The 22,631-nt window shown below is 47.4% G+C and overlaps 1 protein-coding gene across 6 annotated transcripts in view; it reads right to left on the reverse strand.

Moving 5' to 3' along the window:
* The window catches only part of ATP8A1 (ATPase phospholipid transporting 8A1), a 311,188-nt gene that overhangs the window by 178,942 nt on the left and 109,615 nt on the right, over positions 1-22,631 (reverse strand). For all 6 annotated transcript variants that reach the window (XM_073583432.1, XM_073583434.1, XM_073583430.1 and 3 more), the window contains 5 exons: positions 20,920-21,031; positions 18,249-18,414; positions 16,608-16,735; positions 1,075-1,152; positions 894-982 (listed from right to left, as the gene is read on the reverse strand). In XM_073583432.1, the coding sequence (XP_073439533.1) occupies positions 894-982; positions 1,075-1,152; positions 16,608-16,735; positions 18,249-18,414; positions 20,920-21,031 (573 nt within the window). The remainder of the gene's footprint in view (positions 1-893; positions 983-1,074; positions 1,153-16,607; positions 16,736-18,248; positions 18,415-20,919; positions 21,032-22,631) is intronic.

Below are 22,631 nucleotides of genomic sequence, written 5' to 3' on the forward strand. Positions count from 1 at the left end.
CCACCCTAAGAGGGTTTTTTTTTTTTTTCTATAACCACCCAATTTAGATTTCCCTCTTCTTTGAGTGTTCCAAGCGCACACTAATATTATTAGTTATTTTACCTTATTTCTTTGACACCCTTGTGACAGGTGTCTTAGTGTTTGCTGCTGGAATTACACTCATACACAAGCGCCACTGAATCTCCATTTGTATTACCTATGGTTAGAAATGTATTTGTAACTTTAAGCCCCACTTTGGTGTGGAGTTGGATGATTTGATAAATACAATGCACCAATGAGAAGCTGAATATAGTTCAGAGCTGTAATCCCAATTCTGCAAACTTCAGAGCTGTAATCCCAATTGTGCAAACTTCAGAGCTGATCTCTCAGCATTGCTTTCTGACCCAATGTCTGCACACAAGCTTAAGCTAGTTATTTGCATTTTACAATTATGTATTAATGAGTTAAACTGAGTTCACAAGAGACAACCCCTTGAATAAAGTGACAGCTGGGATGATCTGCTAATTCTTATGGGTCTGGTTTCCAAATTCTTATGGGTCTGGTTTCCAAAAACACCCAGAAACTAGGGTCATTTGGGAAAGTCAGGGAGTCAGCCACGGTGGAGGAATCAGTCAGGGGTGCACTGTACACCTAATCACAAATGTGCCCCAAAATCCACAGCAAAGTAAAGTACAATGCAAGTCAGGGGGTTAAGCAAATCCCATTTAATGCACTGTAGGAAAAAAAAAAATCTGTGCAGGTTTTATTGCAAAAAGAGACTTTTCAAAGCATCTTCTTTATGTGGCTAATTTCTTCCAGACGTGGCCTTTGCTATGGATTACAGAACAAGTCCTGCAGCATGTGACCAGACCTTAATAAGTCACATTTACCATATTCTAAGAATTTCTACTTACCCGTAGGCAATTCCTGCGATGCTACACTTCTTGAATTGCATGACATTGCAGGTCAGAGTCCCAGTCTTATCGGAAAATATATATTTTACCTATAAATATATATGAAAAAAGGAAATTCGTGTCCGGAAAAAAAATTATATAAAGGGCATGTTTTGAACGGACTGATTTTGGGTAGACGTACCTGCCCCAGTTCCTCATTAAGGTTGGACGTTCGGGCCATGGCGGAGGTATCTGACGCTTCATAGTGCATGTCCATATCCTACAGGGAAGAACAGGACATTAAGAAAAATATCGATAGACCCTAATGCTTTCATTTGTCCGAGGATTCAATGGACAGACGATAAAGCTGAAGGGGTTGTACAGGCTTACAAAAACATGGCTGCTTTCATCCAAAAACAGCACAACTGTCCACATGTTATGTGGTAATGCAGCTCATATCTAGACGACGTGTCAACAGTTCACAACACCCGGATGACATAGGAATGCCATCGGTCTGCTGGTTCTTCCCCAAAGTCATTTGTTTTTACATTTCTAATTCCTAATTAAATGAAAATAAGGAAGTCTCAATTTTTTTTCCCCTAACAACCTGGTTTAAAAACAAAACAAAAAAAAAACAAAAAAACACAGACATGAACTTGCCCAAAGATTATAAAGGTATCTGATCTGTCCATGAAAAACAAAGGTAGAAGACGGACATGTAGATGGGGCCTAAGTGAAGAAGACTGGTATCAGAAATGATTTCCACATACTGCCTTCTGCACATGCGCACTACGGATGAATACATTGATATCTGTCCATAAATATGTTAAAAGCAATCTCTGATTAACCCCATAACCCACTGAGCTTTATTAGTTTTTGCGTTTTTCGCTTCCCTTCTTCCCAGGGTCATAACTTTTTTATTTTTCCGTCAATATCGCCATGCGAGGGCTTGTTTTTTTGCGGGACGAATTGTACTTTTGAACGACACCATTGGTTTTACCATGTCGTGTACCAAAAAACAGGAAAAAAATTCCAAGTGCGGTGAAATTGCAAAAAGTGCAATCCTACACTGTTTTTTTGTTTGGCTTTTTTGCTGGGTTCACTAAATGCTAAAACTGACCTACCATTATGATACTTCAGGTCATTACGAGTTCATCGACACCAAACATATCTCGGTTCTATGTTATCTATACACATGGTCAAAATTGTTGGTTCCCCTCGTCTCATGATACCAAGGGCTATTTATTGAAGATTCAGAATAAAATCAGCATTCCGCAGGCAATAAGCGATAACGCTTAATGTGTTCTTTGTCAGAGCTGCACAATAACGATTGCACAAACAATTCATTGCTTCCAAGTGGTCCTCTTGCGGTCCGTGCTGACAACACGCCACAACAGGTGAGCTGGCTTCACTCTTTCCTCTCGTCTCATGACAGAAAAACCACCATAGTTACTTACCAGTAGCCGGTTTTTCCGGAACCCATGACAGCACACCTGAGAGAAGGATCCGCCCCGCCAGGACAGGAACTTACTGAGATATAAGGGGCGGCACCTCTCCCCCGCTTCAGTTGGTTACAGAGCATGAGAGGACTTCCCAGTTAGTTACATGCTAATCCCAACATCACATCACACAAATGCACCCTACTTATCGTGCACACCTATACGGTGAAAAGAGGGGGGAATATACGGGTGCTGTCATGGATTCCGGAAAAACTGGCTACCGGTAAGTAACCATGGTGGCTTTCCCTTCACCCATGACAGCACACCTGAGAGATTTTTGGAGACTTCGAAACACCTTAGGGAGGGACCACCGCTTGTAGCACCCTTCTACCAAAGGTTAAGTCAGCCAAGGAGGATAGGTTTAATCTATAGTGCTTAAAGAAGGTTGAAGGTGAGGCCCAGGTAGCGGCCTTACAAATTTGTTCAATCGATACCTCTTCCTTTTCAGCCCAGGAGGTCGCCACGGCTCTGGTGGAATGAGCCTTGATGCCGTCAGGAATCGGGATACCACTAGCTGACTAGGCTACACTAATGGCCTCCCTAATCCATCTGGCAATAGTCCCTTTTGAAACCCCATAGCCTTTCCTGGCACCCTGAAAAGCTATGAATAGGGACTGGGACCTCCTCCACTGGCTAGTGACAGATATATATTCTAGCAGGGATCTCTTAAGGTTCAAATTATGGAATTTTTCCTCCCCTGAGTTCTTTGGATTTTCGCAAAAGGATGGAAGGATAATCTCCTGACCTCGATGGAAATCTGAAACTACATTAGGTAGAAAAGCGGGGTCTGTTCTTAATATCACCCTGTCCTGAAAAATTTGTGTATAGGGTGGATTCACTGAGAGAGCCTGCAAGTCACTTACTCTACGGGCCGATGTAAGGGCCACTATAAAATAATTGTTTTTAGGGTAAGATATTTTATGGGTAGTTGTTGTAAAGGCTCATATGGTTCTTTTGTAAGGGCCTCTAGTACCAAGTTTAAATCCCATGGGGCTAGGTATTGGGATAGGCCTAGACCTATGGCAGGAATTGATAAACCTGGCTACCCATCTATTTGCTGCCAAGTTGCAGTTATAGAGTGCACCTAGTGCAGATACCTGAACTTTAAGAGTGTTTACCGCTAACCCCAGCTGCAATCCTGATTGTAAAAACTCCAAGATGGCACTAATCGGGGGCTCTTGTTCTAACGGCTTACATAGGAATTGCAGGAATTTATTCCATGTTCTGCCGTAGATATTGGCTGTCACTGGCTTCCTACTCTTTAGCAGGGTGGCCACCAACCCGGGAGAGAACCCTCTATCCATTAGAAGCGACCTTTCAAATTCCACGCCGTCAGATGGAACCCCTTGACCTGAGCGTGGAATATTGGACCTTGAGCTAGTAGGTCCGGGATTTCTGACAGAACCCATGTATCTGAGAGGGACATCCTTCGTGTCAGAGCGAACCAGGGCCTTTTTGGCCAAAATGGGGCTATTGGGATCACCCTGGCTTGATCGTTCCTGATCTTCCTGACTACTGTTGGGATCAGGGCCACTGGGGGGAACGCATAGGCTAGTCTGAAGTCCCACGGAATCTGCAATGAGTCCGCTGCCCATGGCTTTTCCCTCGGGTTTAGTGAGCAAAACCTCTCTATTTGCCTGTTGTTTTTGTTGGCAAAGAGGTCTATCACTGGTTTCCCCCAAAGCTGTGTTATTTTTTTGAAAAACGGACCGATTTAGAGCCCATTCGCCTTGCCTCAGAGTATTGCAGCTCAGGAAATCGGCTTCTATATTTTCTGCCCCCTTTATGTGCAAGGCTGTTAGGGAGTGTAGGTGTTGTTCCGCTCTGCAAAAAATGTCGCTCGCTGCCCTTATTAGGGAGTGTGATCTTGTACCTCCCTGGTGGGTTACTTTGCTGTCCAACAAGATCCGGACACTGCGACCCCTGAGTAGGGGAATTAAGTGGCTTAGGGCTTTGTTCTCTGCCCACAGTTGTCTCAGGTTGGAAGATGCGTCCATCTCTTGAGGCCTCCAGGAACCCTGGGCCACATGACCCCTTAGATGTGCCCCCCACCCCGAGGAGCTCGCGTCTGTCAGTATTATATCAGTCGTCTGTCTGTCCCATGGCATTCCTGAAGCCAAGTTTGTCCTGTCTAAACACCAGTTGAGAGTCTCAGGCCTCTAAGGAAAGCTCCAGTCTTCCTTCTAAACGCCCTCTCAGCAATCTTTGCGCTGACAGTACCTCCCCCTGAAGCTGTCGGGTGTGAAATTGAGCCCACCTGACCGCCGGAATACAGGATGTCAGGGTACCTAGTAGAGACATCGCGTTTCTCAATGTCATGTGAGGTTGGTCTCGAGCAGCCAAAGTCACCTTCTCCACCTTCTCTATTTTGGTATCCGGTAGCAGACAAGCTTGCTGCTCTGAATCCAGGATAAATCCTAGGAAAGTCTTTTTTCTTAGGGGCTGTAGTCTCGATTTTTTGAAATTTATCATCCACCCTAAATCCTGTAAGGTGTTGGTCACACGGCTCAACTGTGCCGTACAGTGGTCCTCTGAGCTGCCCACTATTAGGAAATCGTCCAAATAGGGTATTATGACTGTGTCGTGAATTCGGAGGAAGGCAATCACCTCCGCTATGACTTTGGTAAAGACCCTCGGGGCTATAGATATGCCAAACGGAAGGGCCCTGAATTGGAAATGCCTGAGCACGCCCTGGAAATAGAGAGCCACTCAAGTATTTTTGATAACTTGGCTGGATGGGAATGTGATAATATGCATCCTTTAAATCGACTATGGCCATAAAACAATCTTGATGTAGCACTTTTATGGCTGTAGCCACCGATTCCATCTTGAAGGTCTGATTTTTTATCCACCGATTGAGGCCTCTGAGGTTTATGATTGTCCTGAACGACTGATCTGGGTTTTTTTATCATCAAAAAAAGGGGGGAATGGAACCCCATTCCCTCCTGTATGTTCGGGACTTCGGAAAGGACCTGCTTGTCTACCAGGCTCAGGATCTCTGATTCTAAGGCCAACTGCTCTTCGATCGCCTTCCTGATAGGGGTCATGACAAACGCTGCTTTTGGCTGGCAAATAAAGGGGATCTTCAGGCCTTCTCTTACAATGCAAAGGATTCAGGTATTGGAAGAGATCTTTCCCCAGGCCTGAGAAAAGAGTGCCAATCTCCCCCCTAGCGGAATGCTGACATCATTGTGGGGTTTTTTTGAAGTGGAGGTGCCTCCACCAAACATAAATCCAGACTCCCTTTTTCTTCCCATCTTCTTCTATCGGCCGGAGGACGACCACTGTTGAATCTTCCTCTCCGAAAGGGCGGCCTTCTCTGATCTGCCGGGAATCTGGGAAAGCCTTTCTTCCTATCGCTTGCTTTCTCCAGGATATCATCTAAGTTTTTCACGAATAAAAAACGACCATCGCAGGGGAGAGAGCACAGTTTAGCTTTAGACTGCAGGTCACCTGGACAGCCTTTAAGCCACAATGCGCGTCTGGCGGCATTTGATAATCCTGCCGCTCTAGCTGTCAACCTCATAGAGTCTGCCAAGGTGTCTGCCAAAAAAGCTGCTGCCCCATGCAGAAGATACATATCAGACAATATTTTTTCTCTTGGGACTTTTGACACTAGTCTCTCTTCTAACTGCTGCAGCCAAATCATTAGGGAACGTGCCGTGCAGGTGCCCGCTATTGCTGGCTTCCTCCTGCTGTTGCTTCACATGAATGCCTTAAATAGGAATCTGCTTTTTTGACTAGCGGGTCCCTAAGAACCTCTGAGTCTTCCTAGGGCAGAGCCGATTTTTTTGGAAGGGCCAGGACACCGCTGCGTCAATCTTTGGGACCTTGTCCCATATTTTTGCATCCTTATGCTCAAAGGGGTACCGTCTCTTAGAGGTGGAGGGAAGAGCCCCTGATCTCTCGGGTTTCCTCCATTCTCTCTCAATGAGTGCTTGGACCTTTTCATTAACTGGAAAGGTCTGTTTTTTCCTCTCTTGTAGTCCCCCAAACATGACATCTTCCAAGGATTTAGCAGCTTTTTCTTAATGTAGGCCCATTATTGCTCTGATGGCTTTAAGGAGAGCATCCGTGTCTTCTACCGGAAAACATGGCTTACCACACGTGTCACTGTCTGAGGAATATGAGGAGTATGGGTGTTCAGTCTGAGACAAGGCCGAAGAGGAGTTTGACGGAGAACTAGGGGGGATTCATTCTACCTTTTTTCAACAAGGTCTTAATTGAACCTTCCATCTCTGACCTAAGGGCCGATATAAGGTTGACTGCGAAACTAGGCGCTTCTTCTACCATGGTTTGCTGGATGCAACTGGCGCAGACGTCTTTCTGCCAGTCTCTTGCTAGGGGGCTTTTACATATGGCACAATCCCTATATTTCTTCTTGCTCCCCGCTTTCTTAGGCTTTTCCTACGGGGTTAAACATACAACAGGGAACCCTTATTAACAGATTGCTAGCATTCACGAAGATCACGCACCACCCGTAAGCAAGGGTACCGGACTCGGAGGCTGCGTTGGAGCACGTGATCTGTGCTCTCTGGATCTTGAGGAGTCCCCCGACCTGCGGCTGGGGCGACTGCTGCTTGAACGGCTTCCATGCTTGCGGCCGGAGGGTTGTGAGGGAGGCAGAGTTGGTGGAGACAGCGATCGCTCCTGCTCTGACTCCATGCTTGACGGCACGCCATACCGCTCTCCTTGTTTAAATAACCAGCCTCCGTCCTGGTGGGTGTCTCCTCCCCTCCCCCCTGCGACCGCCGGCCGACCGCTTCGGAAAAGCCGGCCGGCGTCACACCCGGCGCCATGACACCGTCGCCTAGCTGACGTCAGTTGGCGCGCCCATGATCCTTTGCGCCGCTGACGTCAGCGGCCGGAAGATGCCCGCGGCTCTCCCTCGCTAGGTACTCTGGGGGAGCGAGGCCGCGGGCATGCGCGGGGGGAGGGAGGTGCGGTGGAGCCTCCAGGAGCCGCCACACACACGCCCACACGAACCCGGAGCCCGAGGGACCACCGGGGACTGTGCTTCCAGGACCCAATGTCCGGCGCTACAGGTGAGGCACCCTGTTCTTCCCGAGCCGGGACGGGCCTGGGACCTTTATCTATGGTAGGCATCGCTGACAGTGGGATTCCCTTCCAGGACAGGAACCCAACTGAAGCGGGAGAGAGGTGCCGCCCCTTATATCTCAGTAGGTTCCTGTCCTGGCGGGGCGGATCCCTCTCTCAGGTGTGCTGTCATGGGTGAAGGGAAAACCCACAATGGTCACAGAAATAACTTGAATCTGACAAAAGTAATAATAAATAAAAAATCTGTGACAATGAACAAATTAAAGTTAGCCATTTAATTTTCCACCATGCTTCTACAGAATTTTTTAAAAAATAAAACTCATGAAATAGGCCTGGACAGAAATGATGGTACCCCTGAAAATCATGTGACAAAAGGAACATGATAAATGAAGGTGTGTCCACGAATTAGTATCACAGGTGTCTACAATCTTGGAATCAGTGAGTGGGCCTGTATAGAGGGCTACAGATACTCACTCTGCTGTTTGGTGTGTATCACACTCAACATGGACCAGAGGAAGAGAAGGAAAGAGTTCTCAGGAGATTAGAAAGAAAATTATAGACAAACATGTTAAAGGTAAAAGTTATAAGACTATCTCCAAGCAGCTTGATGTTCCTGTGACTACAGTTGCACATATTATTCAGAAATTTAAGCTCCATGGGACTGTAGCCAACCTCCCTGGACAAGGCCGCTGGAGGAAAATTGATGACAAACCAAAGAGACAGATAATACGAATATTAACAAAAGAGCCCAGAAAAACTTCTAAACAGATTAAAGGTTCAACTTCAAGCTCAAGGAACATTAGTGTCCGATCGCACCATCTGTTGTTGTATGAGCCAAAGTGGACTTCATGGGAGATGACCAAGGAGGACACCATTGTTGAAAAAAAAAAAAAAAAATCATAAAAAAGCCAGACTGGAATTTGCCAAGCTACATGTTGACAGGCCACAAACCTTCTGTGGGAGAATGTCCTATGGACAGATGAGCCAAAAATTGAATTTTTTGCAAAGGCACATCACATCACAGACGGAAAAATATCAAGAAAAGAACACTGTCCCTACTGTGAAACATGGAGGAGGCTCTGTTATGTTCTGGGGCTGCTTTGCTGCATCTGGCATAGGGTGACTAAAATCTGTGCAGGGTACAATGAAATCTCAAGACTATCAAGGGATCCTAGAGAGAAATATACTGCCCAGTGTCAGAAAGCTTGGTCTCAGTCACAGGTCATGGGTCCTGCAACAGGATAATGATCCAAAACGCACAGCTAAAAACACCCAGGAAAGGCTAAGAGGAAAACATTGGACTATTCTGAAGTGGTCTTCTATGAGCCCTGACCTAAATCCTATTGAGCATCTTTGGAAAGAGCTGAAACATGCAGTCTGGAAAAGGCAACCATCAAACACGAGACAACTGGAGCAGTTTGCTCTTGAGGAGTGGGCCAAAATACCTGTCGAGAGGTGCAGAAGTCTCATTGACAGTTACAGGAATCGTTTGATTGCAGTGATTGCCTCAAAAGGTTGTGCAACAAAATATTAAGTTAAGGGTACCATCATTTCTGTCCAGGCCTATTTCATGAGTTTTATTTTTTTTTAATTCTGTGGAAGCATGGTTGAAAAGCAGTGTCTGACTTTCCTTTGTTCATTTTCAGAGATTTTTGATTTATTATTACTTTTGTCAGATAAAAGTTAATTTCTGTCACCATTGTGGGTTTTTCTGTCATTAAATGAGGGGTAACAACAATTTTGACCACATGTGTAATTGGTGGAAAAAAATTCCAAACTTTGTTTAAAAAAAAAAAAAATACGCCTTTTTCCGATACCCGCAGCGTCTCCATTTCTTCTGATCTCGGGTTGGGTGAGGGGTAATTTTTGAGCGCCAAGCTGACGTTTTTAATTATACTATTTTGGTGCAGATACGATCTTTTCATCGCCTGTTATTGCATTTTAATGCAATGTTGCGGCAAAAAAAAAACAACTTAATTCTGGAGTTTTTACTTTTTTGCTCGCCAAGCCGTTTATTGATCGGGTTAATCCTTATGTGATCGGGCGATTCTGAAAGCGGCGATACCGAATATTTGTATGTTTGATTTTTTTTTTCATTGTTTTATTTTAAATGAGGCGAAAGGGGGGCGATTTGTGAACTTTTATTTTTTTATACTTTTAATAACATTTTCTTTTTACTTTTGGCATGCTCCAATAGTCTCCATGGGAGACTAGAAGCTGCCACAACTCAATCGGCTCTGCTTCATAGAGACGATGATCAGTTTGCCTCTATGTAGATGAATTACTGACTTGCTATGAGCGTCGATCATTGGGTGGGGCTCACAGCAAGCCGGCACTGACAACCATAGAGATCTCCAGGAGACCTCGGGTTGTCATGCCGACACACCGTTGACTCGTGATGACGTGACGCAGGTCACTGGTGCGCGTATTTCCAGCGCGATTGCTGCAGTCAGTGTTTGACAGCAGCATTTAACTAGTTAATAGCCGTGGGGGAACGCGATTCCACCCGCGGCTATTGCGGGCACGTCAGCTGTTCAAAACAGCTGACATGTCCCGGGAACGATGTGGGCCCACATCAAAGGAAGGGAGGCTGACATCTACGTAAATGTACGCCCGATGTCAGTAAGGGTTTAAAGGGAATCTTCCACCAGGTTTTTTATACCATTTGAGAGTAGCATGATGTAGGGACAGAGACCCCAATTCCAGCGATGTCTCACTTTGCTTACTATCGTGCTGTAGTCATGATAAAATCACAGTTTTCTCTGTTGCAGATCTAGCAGTGCTCTGAATGCTGAGCTCTGTATAACCCCGTCCACACCACTGATTGGCAGCTTTCTGTGTTCACACAGCATAGGCAGAAAACACTTATTGATGGGAGAGTGGTTGGACTACATGGCATGAGACACATAGACCTCTAATGATAAGCTCCTAGTGACAAAACAATGATTTTATTGAAGCAACAGAACACAGCCGAGTAAGCGATACATCACTCGAATCAGGGTATCGATCCCTACATAATGCTGTTAGCAGAAAAAGCCTGCTGACAGTTTGCTTTTAAGATAGTCTTTAAAGTTGCTATCATTTATAGTTTACATGACATAATTAGGATAAAGCAGAGACTTCTCTGACTCTGTCGTTCTCAAGCATTCATACAGAAATCTCACGAGTGAAAAAGTTAGGATAGTGTAAATTAAAAGGGTTGTGCGGGCACAGCTATTTGATGACCAATTAACAGGATATTTTCAGATCGGTGAGGGTCTGACACCCCCATCGATCAGCTGTTTCTTACTCCATATGGCTGCCACAGTACAGCATCTATACAAAAGAACAGAACAGGAGTTGTGCTGTGCTAGACGCGCTAATCAGCACCATTCATTACGTCCGCCACAAAAACACACGATCAGTAGGGGTGCCGGCTGTCATTCATAACACCACCTATTTACTATTGATAATCCTTTTAATGAGAAAATATTATCATTTGGAAAAAATAAAAATCTAATAATAAATCTATCTATCTATCTATATATATATATATATATATATATATCTCTCATTTATTTATACAGAAAAAATATATATTATATCTAATATACCGTATTTTTCGCTTTATAAGTCGCTCCGGATTATAAGACGCACCCCAAATTTTGAGGAGAAAAATAGGAAAAAATGTTTTTTTAATAAAATGGTGGTGCTTCTTATAATCCAGGCGTCTTATTGCTTACCGGTCTGTCCCCGGGGTGCTGTCGCCCACTCTGTCCCCAGGGTGCTGTCGCCCACTCTGTCCCCGGGGTGCTGCCGCCACCGCGCTGGGTCCTCCGGGTGCTGCTGCCGCCGCTGCGCTGGGTCCCTCGGGTGCTGCCGCTGCCGCGCTGGGTCCCCCGGTGCCTGCCGCCGCCGTCGGGCTCTGTCCCGTGCTGCGTGGGGGGCTCTGCCGTTCCATCAATGCCTGTGCGGTGGCTTGCTTCCTGGAAAATGGCCGCCGCGCAAGCGCAGATGGAGATCTCGGCATTGAAATCTCTGTCAATCAACATCGATATGGGGCACCATGCAAAATCTCACCTCGTGTGGTTTCTTGATCATAAGGAAGGTGAGAGATCAGCCTAAAACTACACAGGAGGGAACTTGTTAAAGGGGTTGTCCGGGCTTTTCACATAATCTCAGTACATATCTGGGCTGCAGAATCATGACAATAAGTAATTTACCGTATTTTTCGGACTATAAGACGCACCGGACCATAAGACGCACCCCTATTTTCAGAAGGAAAATAGGGAAAAAAATAATAATGTGTCAAATGGGGGTCCGTCTTACAGTCCGAATTCAGCTTACCTGGGAAAGGATCCGGCACAGGTGGAGAAGTAGTCACAGGGGTCATTCAGTGGTCCAGGCTCGTGCGGTGGCGGCGGCTCTGTGCTGGGGCAGCTGCACTGGGGCTGGGGCTGGTGGGCTGTGCAGGCGCAGCTGGGGCTGCTGTGCTGGGGCAGGTGTGGCAGGGGCAGGTGTGGCAGGGGCAGCTGGGCAGGTGCAGCTGTGCTGGGGCAGCTGTGCTGGGGCAGGGGCAGCTGTGATGGGGCAGGTGGGCAGGGGCAGCTGTGCTGGGGCAGGGGCAGCTGTGGCAGGGGCAGGTGGGCAGGGGCAGCTGTGGCAGGGACAGGTGGGCTCTGCGGTGGTGGCAGCGGGCTGTGCTCCGGTGCAGGGGCGGCGGCTCCGCCGGCGTTTCTTCACAGCCCGGAGGCCCCCCGCACACCCCTTGCTGGGCGCCGCCATGTTGCGGTGGCCTCCGGGAGCATGGACGCCGGCAAGATGGCCGCTGGTCCGGCGCATGCGCAGCTTCAGATCTCGTGCCGAGATCTTGGGGGGCGAGATTCAAATCTCGGCAACGAGATCTCGTCTCCCGAGATCTCGGCACGAGATCTGAAGCTGCGCATGCGCCGTCCCCGGACCGGCGGCCATCTTGCCGGCATCCATGCTCCCGGAGGCCACAGCAACATGGCGGCGCCCAGCAAGGGGTGTGCGGGGGGCCTCCGGGCTGCGAAGAAACGCCGGCGGAGCCGCCGCCCCTGCACCGGAGCACAGCCCGCTGCCACCACCGCACCGCAGAGCGCCGCCCGCTGCCACCACCGCACCGCAGAGCCTCGCCCGCTGCCACCAGCGCACCAGGTACCGTGCATTGCGACCATAAGACGCACCCCCCTCTTTCCCCCAAAATTTTGGGGGGAAAAAGTGCGTCTTATGGTCCGAAAAATACGGTACTTTCTGTCACTAGTTTGCACAGTTTTCTAGATATTCTGAACAGAACGTCCAAGGGGGGCGTGTGTTATGGCATTGAAATGAGAACTAGTCATAACCTCCTACTCTACTCCAAACATGCCCTCTATAGCAACAACGCCACCCTCCATAGCTACAGGCCCTCCCCGTCCACATGAAGCAGCCCTCATCACACAGTAACAAATCCTCCCCCTCTAGCAGCCTCACTGCAGAGAGCAGAGAGCTGCTCCTCCCCCAGACACACACTGAACAGTGATCTATGGAAAGTGAAACCAGTGAGGAGGGAAAATCGTCCTGTATTCTGGGACAGGCTGCTCCCATCAGTATTTGTGTCATTAGAGACACAGTGCTCACACATACACTGCACCAAATCTGCTGCTGTGTGAAGACATCAGTGACACAGAGCTGTCTCATTCACACAGCAGAGGCTTTGTCACACAACAGATTACAAAAATTGAGCTTTTTGGCATTAACTCAATTCGCCGTGTTTGGAGGAAGAGAAATGCTGCCTATAACCCAAAGAACACCATCCCCACTGTCAAACATGGAGGTGGAAACATTATGTTTTGAGGCTGTTAATCTGCTAAGGGCACAGGACTACTTCACCGCATAATGGAAGAATGGATGGATCCATGTACCGTAAAATCCTGAGTGAAAACCTGCTTCCCTCCGCCAGGACATTAAAAATGGGTTGTGACTTTTCTTCCAGCAAGACAATGACCCAAAACATACAGCCAAGGCAACAGAGGAGTGGCTCAAAAAGAAGCACAATAAAGTCATAGAGTGGCCTAGCCAGTCTCCAGACCTTAATCCCATAGAAAACTTATGGAGGGAGTTGAAGCTCCAAGTGACAGCCTCAAAATCTTATTGCTTTAGGAATAATCTGCAAAGAAGACTGGACCAAAATTCCTCCGATATGTGCGCAAACCTCATCATCAACTACAAAAAACATCTGACTGCTGTGCTTGCCAGCAAAAGTTTTGCCACCGAGTATTAAGTCTTGTTTGCCAGAGGGATCAAATACTTATTTCGCACTGCAAAATGCAAATAAGTTTATATAATTTATGCAATGTGATTTTCTGGATTTTAGTTTTGATATTCTATCACTCAATGTTAAAATTAACCTACCCTTAAAATTATAGACTGTTCATGTCTTTTTCATTGTGCAAACTTAAAAAATCAGCAAGGGGTCAAATACTTATTTCCTTCATTGTGTGTATAAGAACTTCCTTTTCACCCCCCACTGGGGGTGGTCTTTGTTGTCCTTTCTCATTCTTGGGTCCTCTACCAGAGGCCTGGGAGTTTGAGGGTCCTGCGCAGGATCTTAGTTGGTCCTGCACAGGATCTTAGTTGTTCCCAACATTGCGCTTTTCTGGACAGAGAGTTCAGATGTTGCTCCTGGGATCTGTTGTAGCCATTCTTCCAACTAAGGGGTCACTGCTCCAAGTGCTCCTATCACCACTGGAATCACTGTTGTCTTCACCTTCCACATCTTCTCCAGTTCTCCTTTGAGGCCCGGGTATTTCTCCAGCGTCTCATATTCCTTCTTTCTGATGTTGCCCGCACTTAGCACTGCCACATCTATTATCACTGCTGTCTTCTGATCCTTGTCTATCATGACAATGTCTGTTTGGTTAGCCAACACCTGCTTATCCGTCTGGATCTTGAAGTCCCACAGGATTTTAGCCCTTTCATTCTCCACCACTTTCTCTGGGGTCTCCAACCTGGACTTAGGGGGGCTTAGCCCATATGCCATGCAGATGTTTCTGTATAAAATTCCCGCTACTTGGTTGTGGCGCTCAGTATACGCTGTCCCTGCTTGCGTTTTCCATCCTGCCTCTGTGTGTTGGATGGTTTCTGAGGTTTCTTTGCATAGTCTGCACCTTGGGTCTTGTCATGTGTGGTAGATTCCTGCTTCTATGGATCTTGTACTTAGTGCTTGCTTTTGTGCAGCTATGATTAGTGCCTCTGTGCCGTCTCGTTGTCCAGCTTTCTCCAGCCATTGGTAGGATTTCTCCATGTAAGCCACCTCCATAATCTATGGGACATCCCATTCAGCGGCTTGTCTTGCCATGGTGCTTCATGTTCCTGTTATTCCTTCCAGATCTGTTGTTATTGCTGCCTTAGGCATTCTCTCAGCATCTCATCTTTTGCTGCCGTTTTTCTTATGTATTCCTGGATACTCCTTGTTTCATCGGTGATGGTGGCTTGGACGCTTATCAAGCCTCGACCACCCTCCTTTCTGTTGGTATACAATCTTTGGGTGCTAGACTTAAGGTACTGTCACACTTAGCGATGTACCAGCGATATGACGCGGTCAGGATCGCTGGTACATCGCTAAGTGGTCGCTAGTGAGCTGCCACACAGGCAGATCTCACTAGCGAAATCGCTGGGGACGGGGGTCGCTACTTACCTGTCACACCAGGCGATCCTGCGTCCTCCCGCCCGGTTCCACGCGTCGCTCGTCGTCACAGCAGGAAGCTGACGACGAGAAACAGTCCTGCACGTTCTCACGCGATCAGCGATAAGCAGCGGGGGAGCCGGTTGTAGGCAAGTATCACGCACAGCGATGTCGCTAGCAATATCGCTATAACGTCACTAGTTATAGCGATATTGCTATCGATATCTCTTAGTGTGACAGTACCTTTAGGGTAGCGACCACCATGCATTGTGAGAAGATTTCGTGTCTTCACATCTGCAGCTTCCATCTCTTCTTTTGGCCAACACACTATGCCAGCAGGGTATCTGATAACTGGCAGGGCATATGTATTAATGGCACGGATTTTATTCTTCCCATTGAGCTGGCTCTTCAGGACCTGTCTTACCCATTGATGGTATTTGGATGTTGCGGCTTTCCTTGCCTCCTCATCATGGTTACCGTATCCTTGTGGGATGCCGAGATACTTGTAGCATGTCCTTACATCTGCTACATGCCCTGCTGGTAATTCCACTCCATCAGTCTTGACTACCTTGCCTCTCTTTATTACCGACCAGTCGCACTTCTCTAGTCCGAAGGACATCCCGATGTCTTCGCTGTAGATCCTTGTCAGGTGTATCAGTGAATTGATGTCTCGTTCGTTTTTCGCATACAGCTTGATGTCATCATGTAGAGGAGGTGGCTGATTAGCCATACACTAATTATCTGAGGGGGTTCAAGCCTATGCTTGAAAGGTGACAGTGCATCACCTTGGTATATGCCACATTTGATGGTCACTTGTGCTAGTTGTCTTGAGTTGACTTCCAATGTTGTTCTCCATAGCCTCATTGAGTTTCTGAGGAAGGTTCTTAATTTCCTGTTGACATTGTGGAGAGCCAAGCATTCACAGATCCATGTGTGTGGCATGGAGTCTTAGGCTTTCCTGTAGTCAATCCAGGCTGTGCTGAGATTGGTCTGTCTGGATCTTGAGTGACTGCTCTATCTACTAGGAGCTGGTGCTTAGAGCCTCTGGTGTCGGTCCCGATGCCTTTCTGAGCTGGATTCATGTACTGGTTCATATGGTTATGTAGCTTGCTGGCTATGATGCCTGACAGGAGATTTCATGTTGTTGTATGGCAGGTTATTGGGCGGAAGTTGTATGGAACTGTTCCATTATGAGGATCCTTCATGATCAGCAGTGTTCTCCCTTGTGTTAGCCAGGCTGGGAGGTGGCCTGCTTCCAGCAGTTGGCTCGCTGCTGATATACATATCATACATACATATACACACACACTGTATGTGCAGGGAAATCCCTATATAGTGTTTGATCAACCAGAAAAAGTAATATAAAAATGCTTCAGGGTCAACCTATTAAACTTGACGTCTATACATGATAAATTTACATTATTAAAAGGCATGCTAAAACCTCGCACAATATATGTAAATAATCAGTATATAATGAGACACTAAATTGATCGCTCCCTTATGATGACTCACCCAGTTAATGAAATACGCTTGTATAAATTTCACCACTTCCAAAGTCACCAGCAGACTGATGGGTATGAGATTGTTGAAGAGGATGATAAATGTTAAAAAATTCAGTCCAAAGTTGTTCGCTCCGCCATCTGTTCAGTGATCACAGAAAAAGGGATAGGTTACAATTGCTTCCAGACAAGCGCCTCCAACACAATAATCTGCCAAACATTACCCAGACGTGCGCCTACCGCGGATATTAACTCTTCAATGAGCGGGTTTTCTGCTTGGAAGTTGAAATCCACAGCATGTCATTTATTTGTGTGGAACTGATCACGGATTGCCCCCTTTGCAATATCTGGGGTGAAATCAACCACAATTTGCTAAATAACACTATCTGCATATTACAGGGGTCGATTCTTTACGATTTAGTAATGAAAATCCAGATCTGCAGCTGCCAGACCTGTCCTATGACAGCTGAAGACCAAATAGCAAGTGCGATAACTGCTGTACATGGGAAGGTGCAGTAAAGCTCCTCCAGCAACAGCTATTCTTTCAGCTTTTGCAGAGTTACGATCCATTTATATGAGCTGATCACGGCCGTCACAAGCCGACTGGCAGGTGGTTTAATCCAATTTTAGACCAGACTAGAAGAATTCTATGTAAAGAGAATGAATATTAATCAGATTATTCTGTGTGCATACAATATCAAATTATCAGCAGAACGTCTCCTGTTTACACAGGACAATGTGCTGCGAGGACAATTATTTTATGCTGCCTTCTTAAAAATCATCGCATCCAAAGAATAAGCATTTTGCTCACTCGTCAGGCGGTGGCCACCAGATCTTGACCAGTCTAAATGGGTTTTAAGGGTGCCAAACCCAGTCCTGAAACTCTTGGCAGGGTGCTCCTAGTTTCACATTAGCGTTTGGAGGCGCAGCGGACGCTCGCCGTGAAACTTTACCCCCTGCCGTGCCTCCTCCGGTCAGCTCAGCCTATGGGCGCATGCCGCTGCATGCGGTCTGCGTACCCCATCTTTAGCATTGGGTACGCAGACATGCCTTTGCCGCCACATGCGTCCCTTTGACAGCGCGGCGGCCACACCAAAATGCGACACGTTGCGTTTGGCGCAGGTCGCCACACCGTCAAAAGGACGCATGCGGCCGCAAAAGCAAACCTGTGCACTGCCTGCGTACCCAATGCTACAGATAGGGTACGCAGGCCGCATGCAGCGGCATACGCCCATAGGCGGAGCTGACCAGAGGAGGCGCGGATACCGGAGTTGGATGAGCCAGAGCATTTACATGGGCAGAGGGCAATCCATAACGTTCTACAAGTCACTTGGCGACTGTTTTAAGGCCTGTTCACAACACTAATATTAGGTTCTGTGCCCATGTAGCATGCCTATATATTGGCAGCACATTGGTCTGTGTAAAGAGCGGATGTGCTGCTGACAATATACATGTGTATGGGGACAGACCACCATAATAAAGGTGTATTTTGTATGTAGGACTCGCTGGGGCCCCAGCACTCGCACATACGCCTGAGAGTACGTCTATGCCTATTATAGCCGCAGATTCTCACATCTCGCACGATCACTTTTGCTCATTTTAGCAGCTTCTCATCTACAGTTATTTCAAGAAACAGAATATTTTGTTCTCTTACAATTCAGATTGAGATACCAGTCTTTCTGCTCGTGTCTGGAGTTCCAGATGGAAGAGCCGATGGAGCAAACTAAGGAGATTGTGATGAGCGTCCCGAACAGGAGCAGGATCTGTATGTTGGTTATACGCTCCACGTTGGACAACTTCAGGGGAGGGCGGGTTGAATTCTACAGCGATAGATAAAATGGAGGATATTCAACTATATATCGCTTTAAATAAAAACATTGTGGGTTATAACACTGTATTTAATGACCTGGTTATACCTAGGATTTACACAGTACAGATGTAGCGAAGGTTTCCCTGACACTGCAGCTAAGCTTCTACTGAAGTGAATGGGAGCTGAACTATAGTTCCTGAGAACGGCCATAGTACAGTATATGGTATTGTGCTCTCCTGCCCCATACAGGGTGTATATCCAGCCCTACTGGAGTAGCTAAAAGCTTATAGTATGGAGGTGCCCACCACCCATCGCATACTGAAGACCTACCATAAAGAAAGACCATCACTACCCAAGCCCCACAGTGTCAATGCTTTGTGCTCTGTGCAATGTCAGGTTACAGTTTGCAGCCTCATGGTATGTAAGGTATTAATTGTCAAGTTAACATTTGCTACATCTGTGCCTAAAAGACATGTGGGTGGGGCTAGATTTAGGAGAATAAAGTGGTGCAAGGAAAAAGTTAGTAAACAAACACAATTTTCTTTAACATTTGTTTTGACACCTCTCATTTATTAATATCAAATTCTTTTATAAAAGGGTTTCCGAAAATACATATAGATGGTTCATTATATATTATCATCAAACATTCACATACACCATATACAAATTAAAGAAGCCCTCCCTCCTTCTCTTCCTCCAATGAAAGTTTTTATCCTCTTACTATATTGCAGTCATCATATTACATAGCACAGTGTACTAACTATTGCTCATTTTGCCTTTCTACCCAGCTATTTCTCCTCTTCGCTCTATGTAGAAACAGGAAGTCTCTTGTCCCTGCATATATCATTCCTCTCTTCCTCTCCTGACCCAGCTGTTCCCTCGACAGGGACTTTTGCAGTGACTTATGACTCATGAAAAGAAAAGAGACCTCCTGCTTCCACATAGAGCTTAGAAAGATTCAGATTGTCTGCCTTTTATCACGTGATGTCATAGACCTAATGGAAAAAAGTAATGTTAGCTGGTGTGAGGTAGCGCTGTCATTCCAGTAGGGGATACTCGCTTGGCAGCGAATAAATCACATCCGGCACAGGTTTCCCATAAAACCAAAACAGTCCAAGCGGTTTATTCACGCATTAAAACCATCAAAGCAATAGAAACAGCATAGCGTCCATGACAGAGCTTTCCTCTGTTAAGCCTGTGGTCACACAGGCTATGCAATGTTCCATACGCAGGCTTTCTAGCCTCACAGATCTCACCCCATCAGGGTTTTACCTCATGGCTGCTCCATCCATACTGCAGACGTTCTTTCCCTCCTCTGGGAACTCTCAGACGCTGGCAGCCATTAACACAGCATTCACTTGCTGTCAGCCAGGAAGCCCCATCTCCCAGCGGGACCTTCCACAGTGGACCAACCGGGTCCAAGCATTCACCCCGTGACCTACCCTGGCCACCTTATATGGTCCATAGCCACGCCCACTGGGTCACATGGCTATGACCTCATCGCAGGTCCTTCACACTCAGTCTTTTACTACAGGTGTTAAACACACCCCCTGGGTGGGTTTGTAGGTAACTGGGCCCGCCCGACTACCCAGTTACCTGGAGACTTCTCCCTGACACATTGACACAGCACCTCAGCACTATCACTGCTGACCAACACACGCATCAGTCTCCATCTCAAGGCCACCCACCTTGAGATACATAACGGTCCTTCCATATTCTGCCACTCATCCTCTCTCTTGGGACATCCACACAGGGCCCCCTAGCGGACACAGTGGTCACTACACCACACTGGGTAGAAAGGCAAAATGAGCAATTGTAAGTGCACGGTGCTATATAATATTATGACTGCAATATATTAAGAGGATAAAAACTTTAATGGGAGGAGGAGTGCTTATATAAAATTATAGAAAAAATGTCCTGCGACCTAGAAAAAAGATTTTAAAGGGATGTCTGGTCCACTCTATGTGACTGCAGACTTATGAATCCCCCCAGAGCACGCACTGTGCACTGCGGAGATTCGCCGGTTTCTGAGCCAAGACCAGAGGGTACATCTGCGTTATACATACTCACGGCCAGTGGGCGTGGCCTCGCGCCATACACTAATATGGAGCGAGGCCGCACCCTGACTAGAAACTCAGCAACCCAGTGGGCGTGGCAGACTACAGGGCGTGGCTTATCTCCATATAAGTGTCCAGAGAGCGAGGTGGCGCCCACTGGACAGATTCTGGCCAGGAATACGTATAACTCATACATACCCTATTTCTTTTCTTTTTTTAAGTCGTTCTTCAAAAGAAATGCTGATCAAAGACACAAAGAAGGCTTGTTTACCCCTGAAATCTGCCCTTTGAGTTACCTGGCCACTGTGGCCACTGGTTGGCTGAAAGGTCAGGTGGTTGGGACATCTCCTCCAGACCGGCAGAGACAGTAGGAGCGGCAGAAGGAGCTAAGCAAGCCCTCTGTTTCAGGATACATTTGCACAGCTAGCTTTAAAAAAAACTAAGATAATGGGTCTCACCTGAACAAGCTTTGTGTCGTGACCGGTGTAGACAACGATGCCATGAACCCACTGAGTGTTCCTCAGCTGAGCTCCTCTCAGAAGAATTTGGTCTGGACCTAATGGGACGGTGCTAAAGGACGACACAAGACAAACATTGTTAGTGCCAAGTCTTCATACAAGACAAGTCCCTGACCGCCTCACCAATGAGGTTTAGGCTGATGACCATAATTCTAGAGAGGACGCTGTATATATCGCTACCATTGGTAAGGCATGGAATCCAGTATTGTCAGAGTCAGAAATAAAAGTGATAAATCAGTAACTTCATCCAACGCTCACTATCCAGATAAAAAAGATATAAACTTTAATTCTCCATTAAAAAGATAATGAATGAAAAACACAAGTTTAAAAACAGGCGAAAAACCTTTTGTTTCAAAGCTGAAAAGGTTCTTAATCATGGCATGCCGATGCTGGGCGAAGGTTTGATTTTTCACTCGCTCATCATCCTTCCCAATCTGGATCTATAGTCCGCGCACATTTGGGAGTTCGTGCTATTTCATGAGGGGAGCTGAACAATCCCTCTCTTCCATTTTGTGAATAAACACAGAGTACAGCTATAGAGCCAGTCGGCACTCGGGAAGGTGGTGGTTCTCGAGTCTAGAGAAGACATCCCATATATAAACCAAAAGTAGAAAGGCCCGCACTCACGAGTTAGAGATGAAACAAGTCATTGATGCCATATTCAATGCTACTGGGGGAATAAACCGTTGAAACTTCTACAGCTAGGTGACCGCCAGTATTTCTACTTTTAAAATCATAAATACAACTAGATGTGTATTTCCTGAAGGAAGTACAGATAGTGGTTTGAAATGGTGCCCGGGCTGCCCCTTTAAGAGAGACTTGCCTGCTGCCCCTTCAAGACTTTCAACTCAGGATACGATTTAACTGTGGGTGCCTCTCAGGGGCCACTTTGGCCTCATGGTCTGATTTTGTGGGTGGGGCCCCTCAGGGCCTGATTTTGTGGGTGGGGCCCCTCAGGGTCCGATTTTGTGGGTGGGGCCCCTCAGGGTCCGATTTTGTGGGTGGGGCCCCTCAGGGTCCGATTTTGTGGGTGGGGCCCCTCAGGGTCCGATTTGGTGGCCGGGGCCCCTCAGGGTCCGATTTGGTGGCCGGGGCCCCTCAGGGTCCGATTTGGTGGCCGGGGCCCCTCAGGGTCCGATTTGGTGGCCGGGGCCCCTCAGGGTCCGATTTGGTGGCCGGGGCCCCTCAGGGTCCGATTTGGTGGGTGGGGCCCCTCAGGGTCCGATTTGGTGGGTGGGGCCCCTCAGGGTCCGATTTTGTGGGTGGGGCCCCTCAGGGTCCGATTTTGTGGCCGGGGCCCCTCAGGGTCCGATTTTGTGGCCGGGGCCACTCAGGGTCCGATTTGGTGGCCGGGGCCCCTCAGGGTCCGATTTGGTGGCCGGGGCCCCTCAGGGTCCGATTTGGTGGCCGGGGCCCCTCAGGGTCCCATTTGGTGGGTGGGGCCCCTCAAGGTCCGATTTTGTGGCTGGGGCCCCTCAGGGTCCGATTTTGTGGCCGGGGCCCCTCGGTCCGATTTTGAGGGTGGGGCCCCTCGGACCGATTTTGAGGGTGGGGCCCCTCAGGGTCCGATTTTGTGGGTGGGGCCCCTCAGGGTCCGATTTTGTGGGTGGGGCCCCTCAGGGTCCGATTTTGTGGGTGGGGCCCCTCAGGGT

Source organism: Dendrobates tinctorius, unplaced genomic scaffold (genome assembly GCF_039654945.1).
Source record: "Dendrobates tinctorius isolate UK_male_01 unplaced genomic scaffold, ASM3965494v1 ptg000079l, whole genome shotgun sequence".
NCBI lineage: Eukaryota > Metazoa > Chordata > Amphibia > Anura > Dendrobatidae > Dendrobates > Dendrobates tinctorius.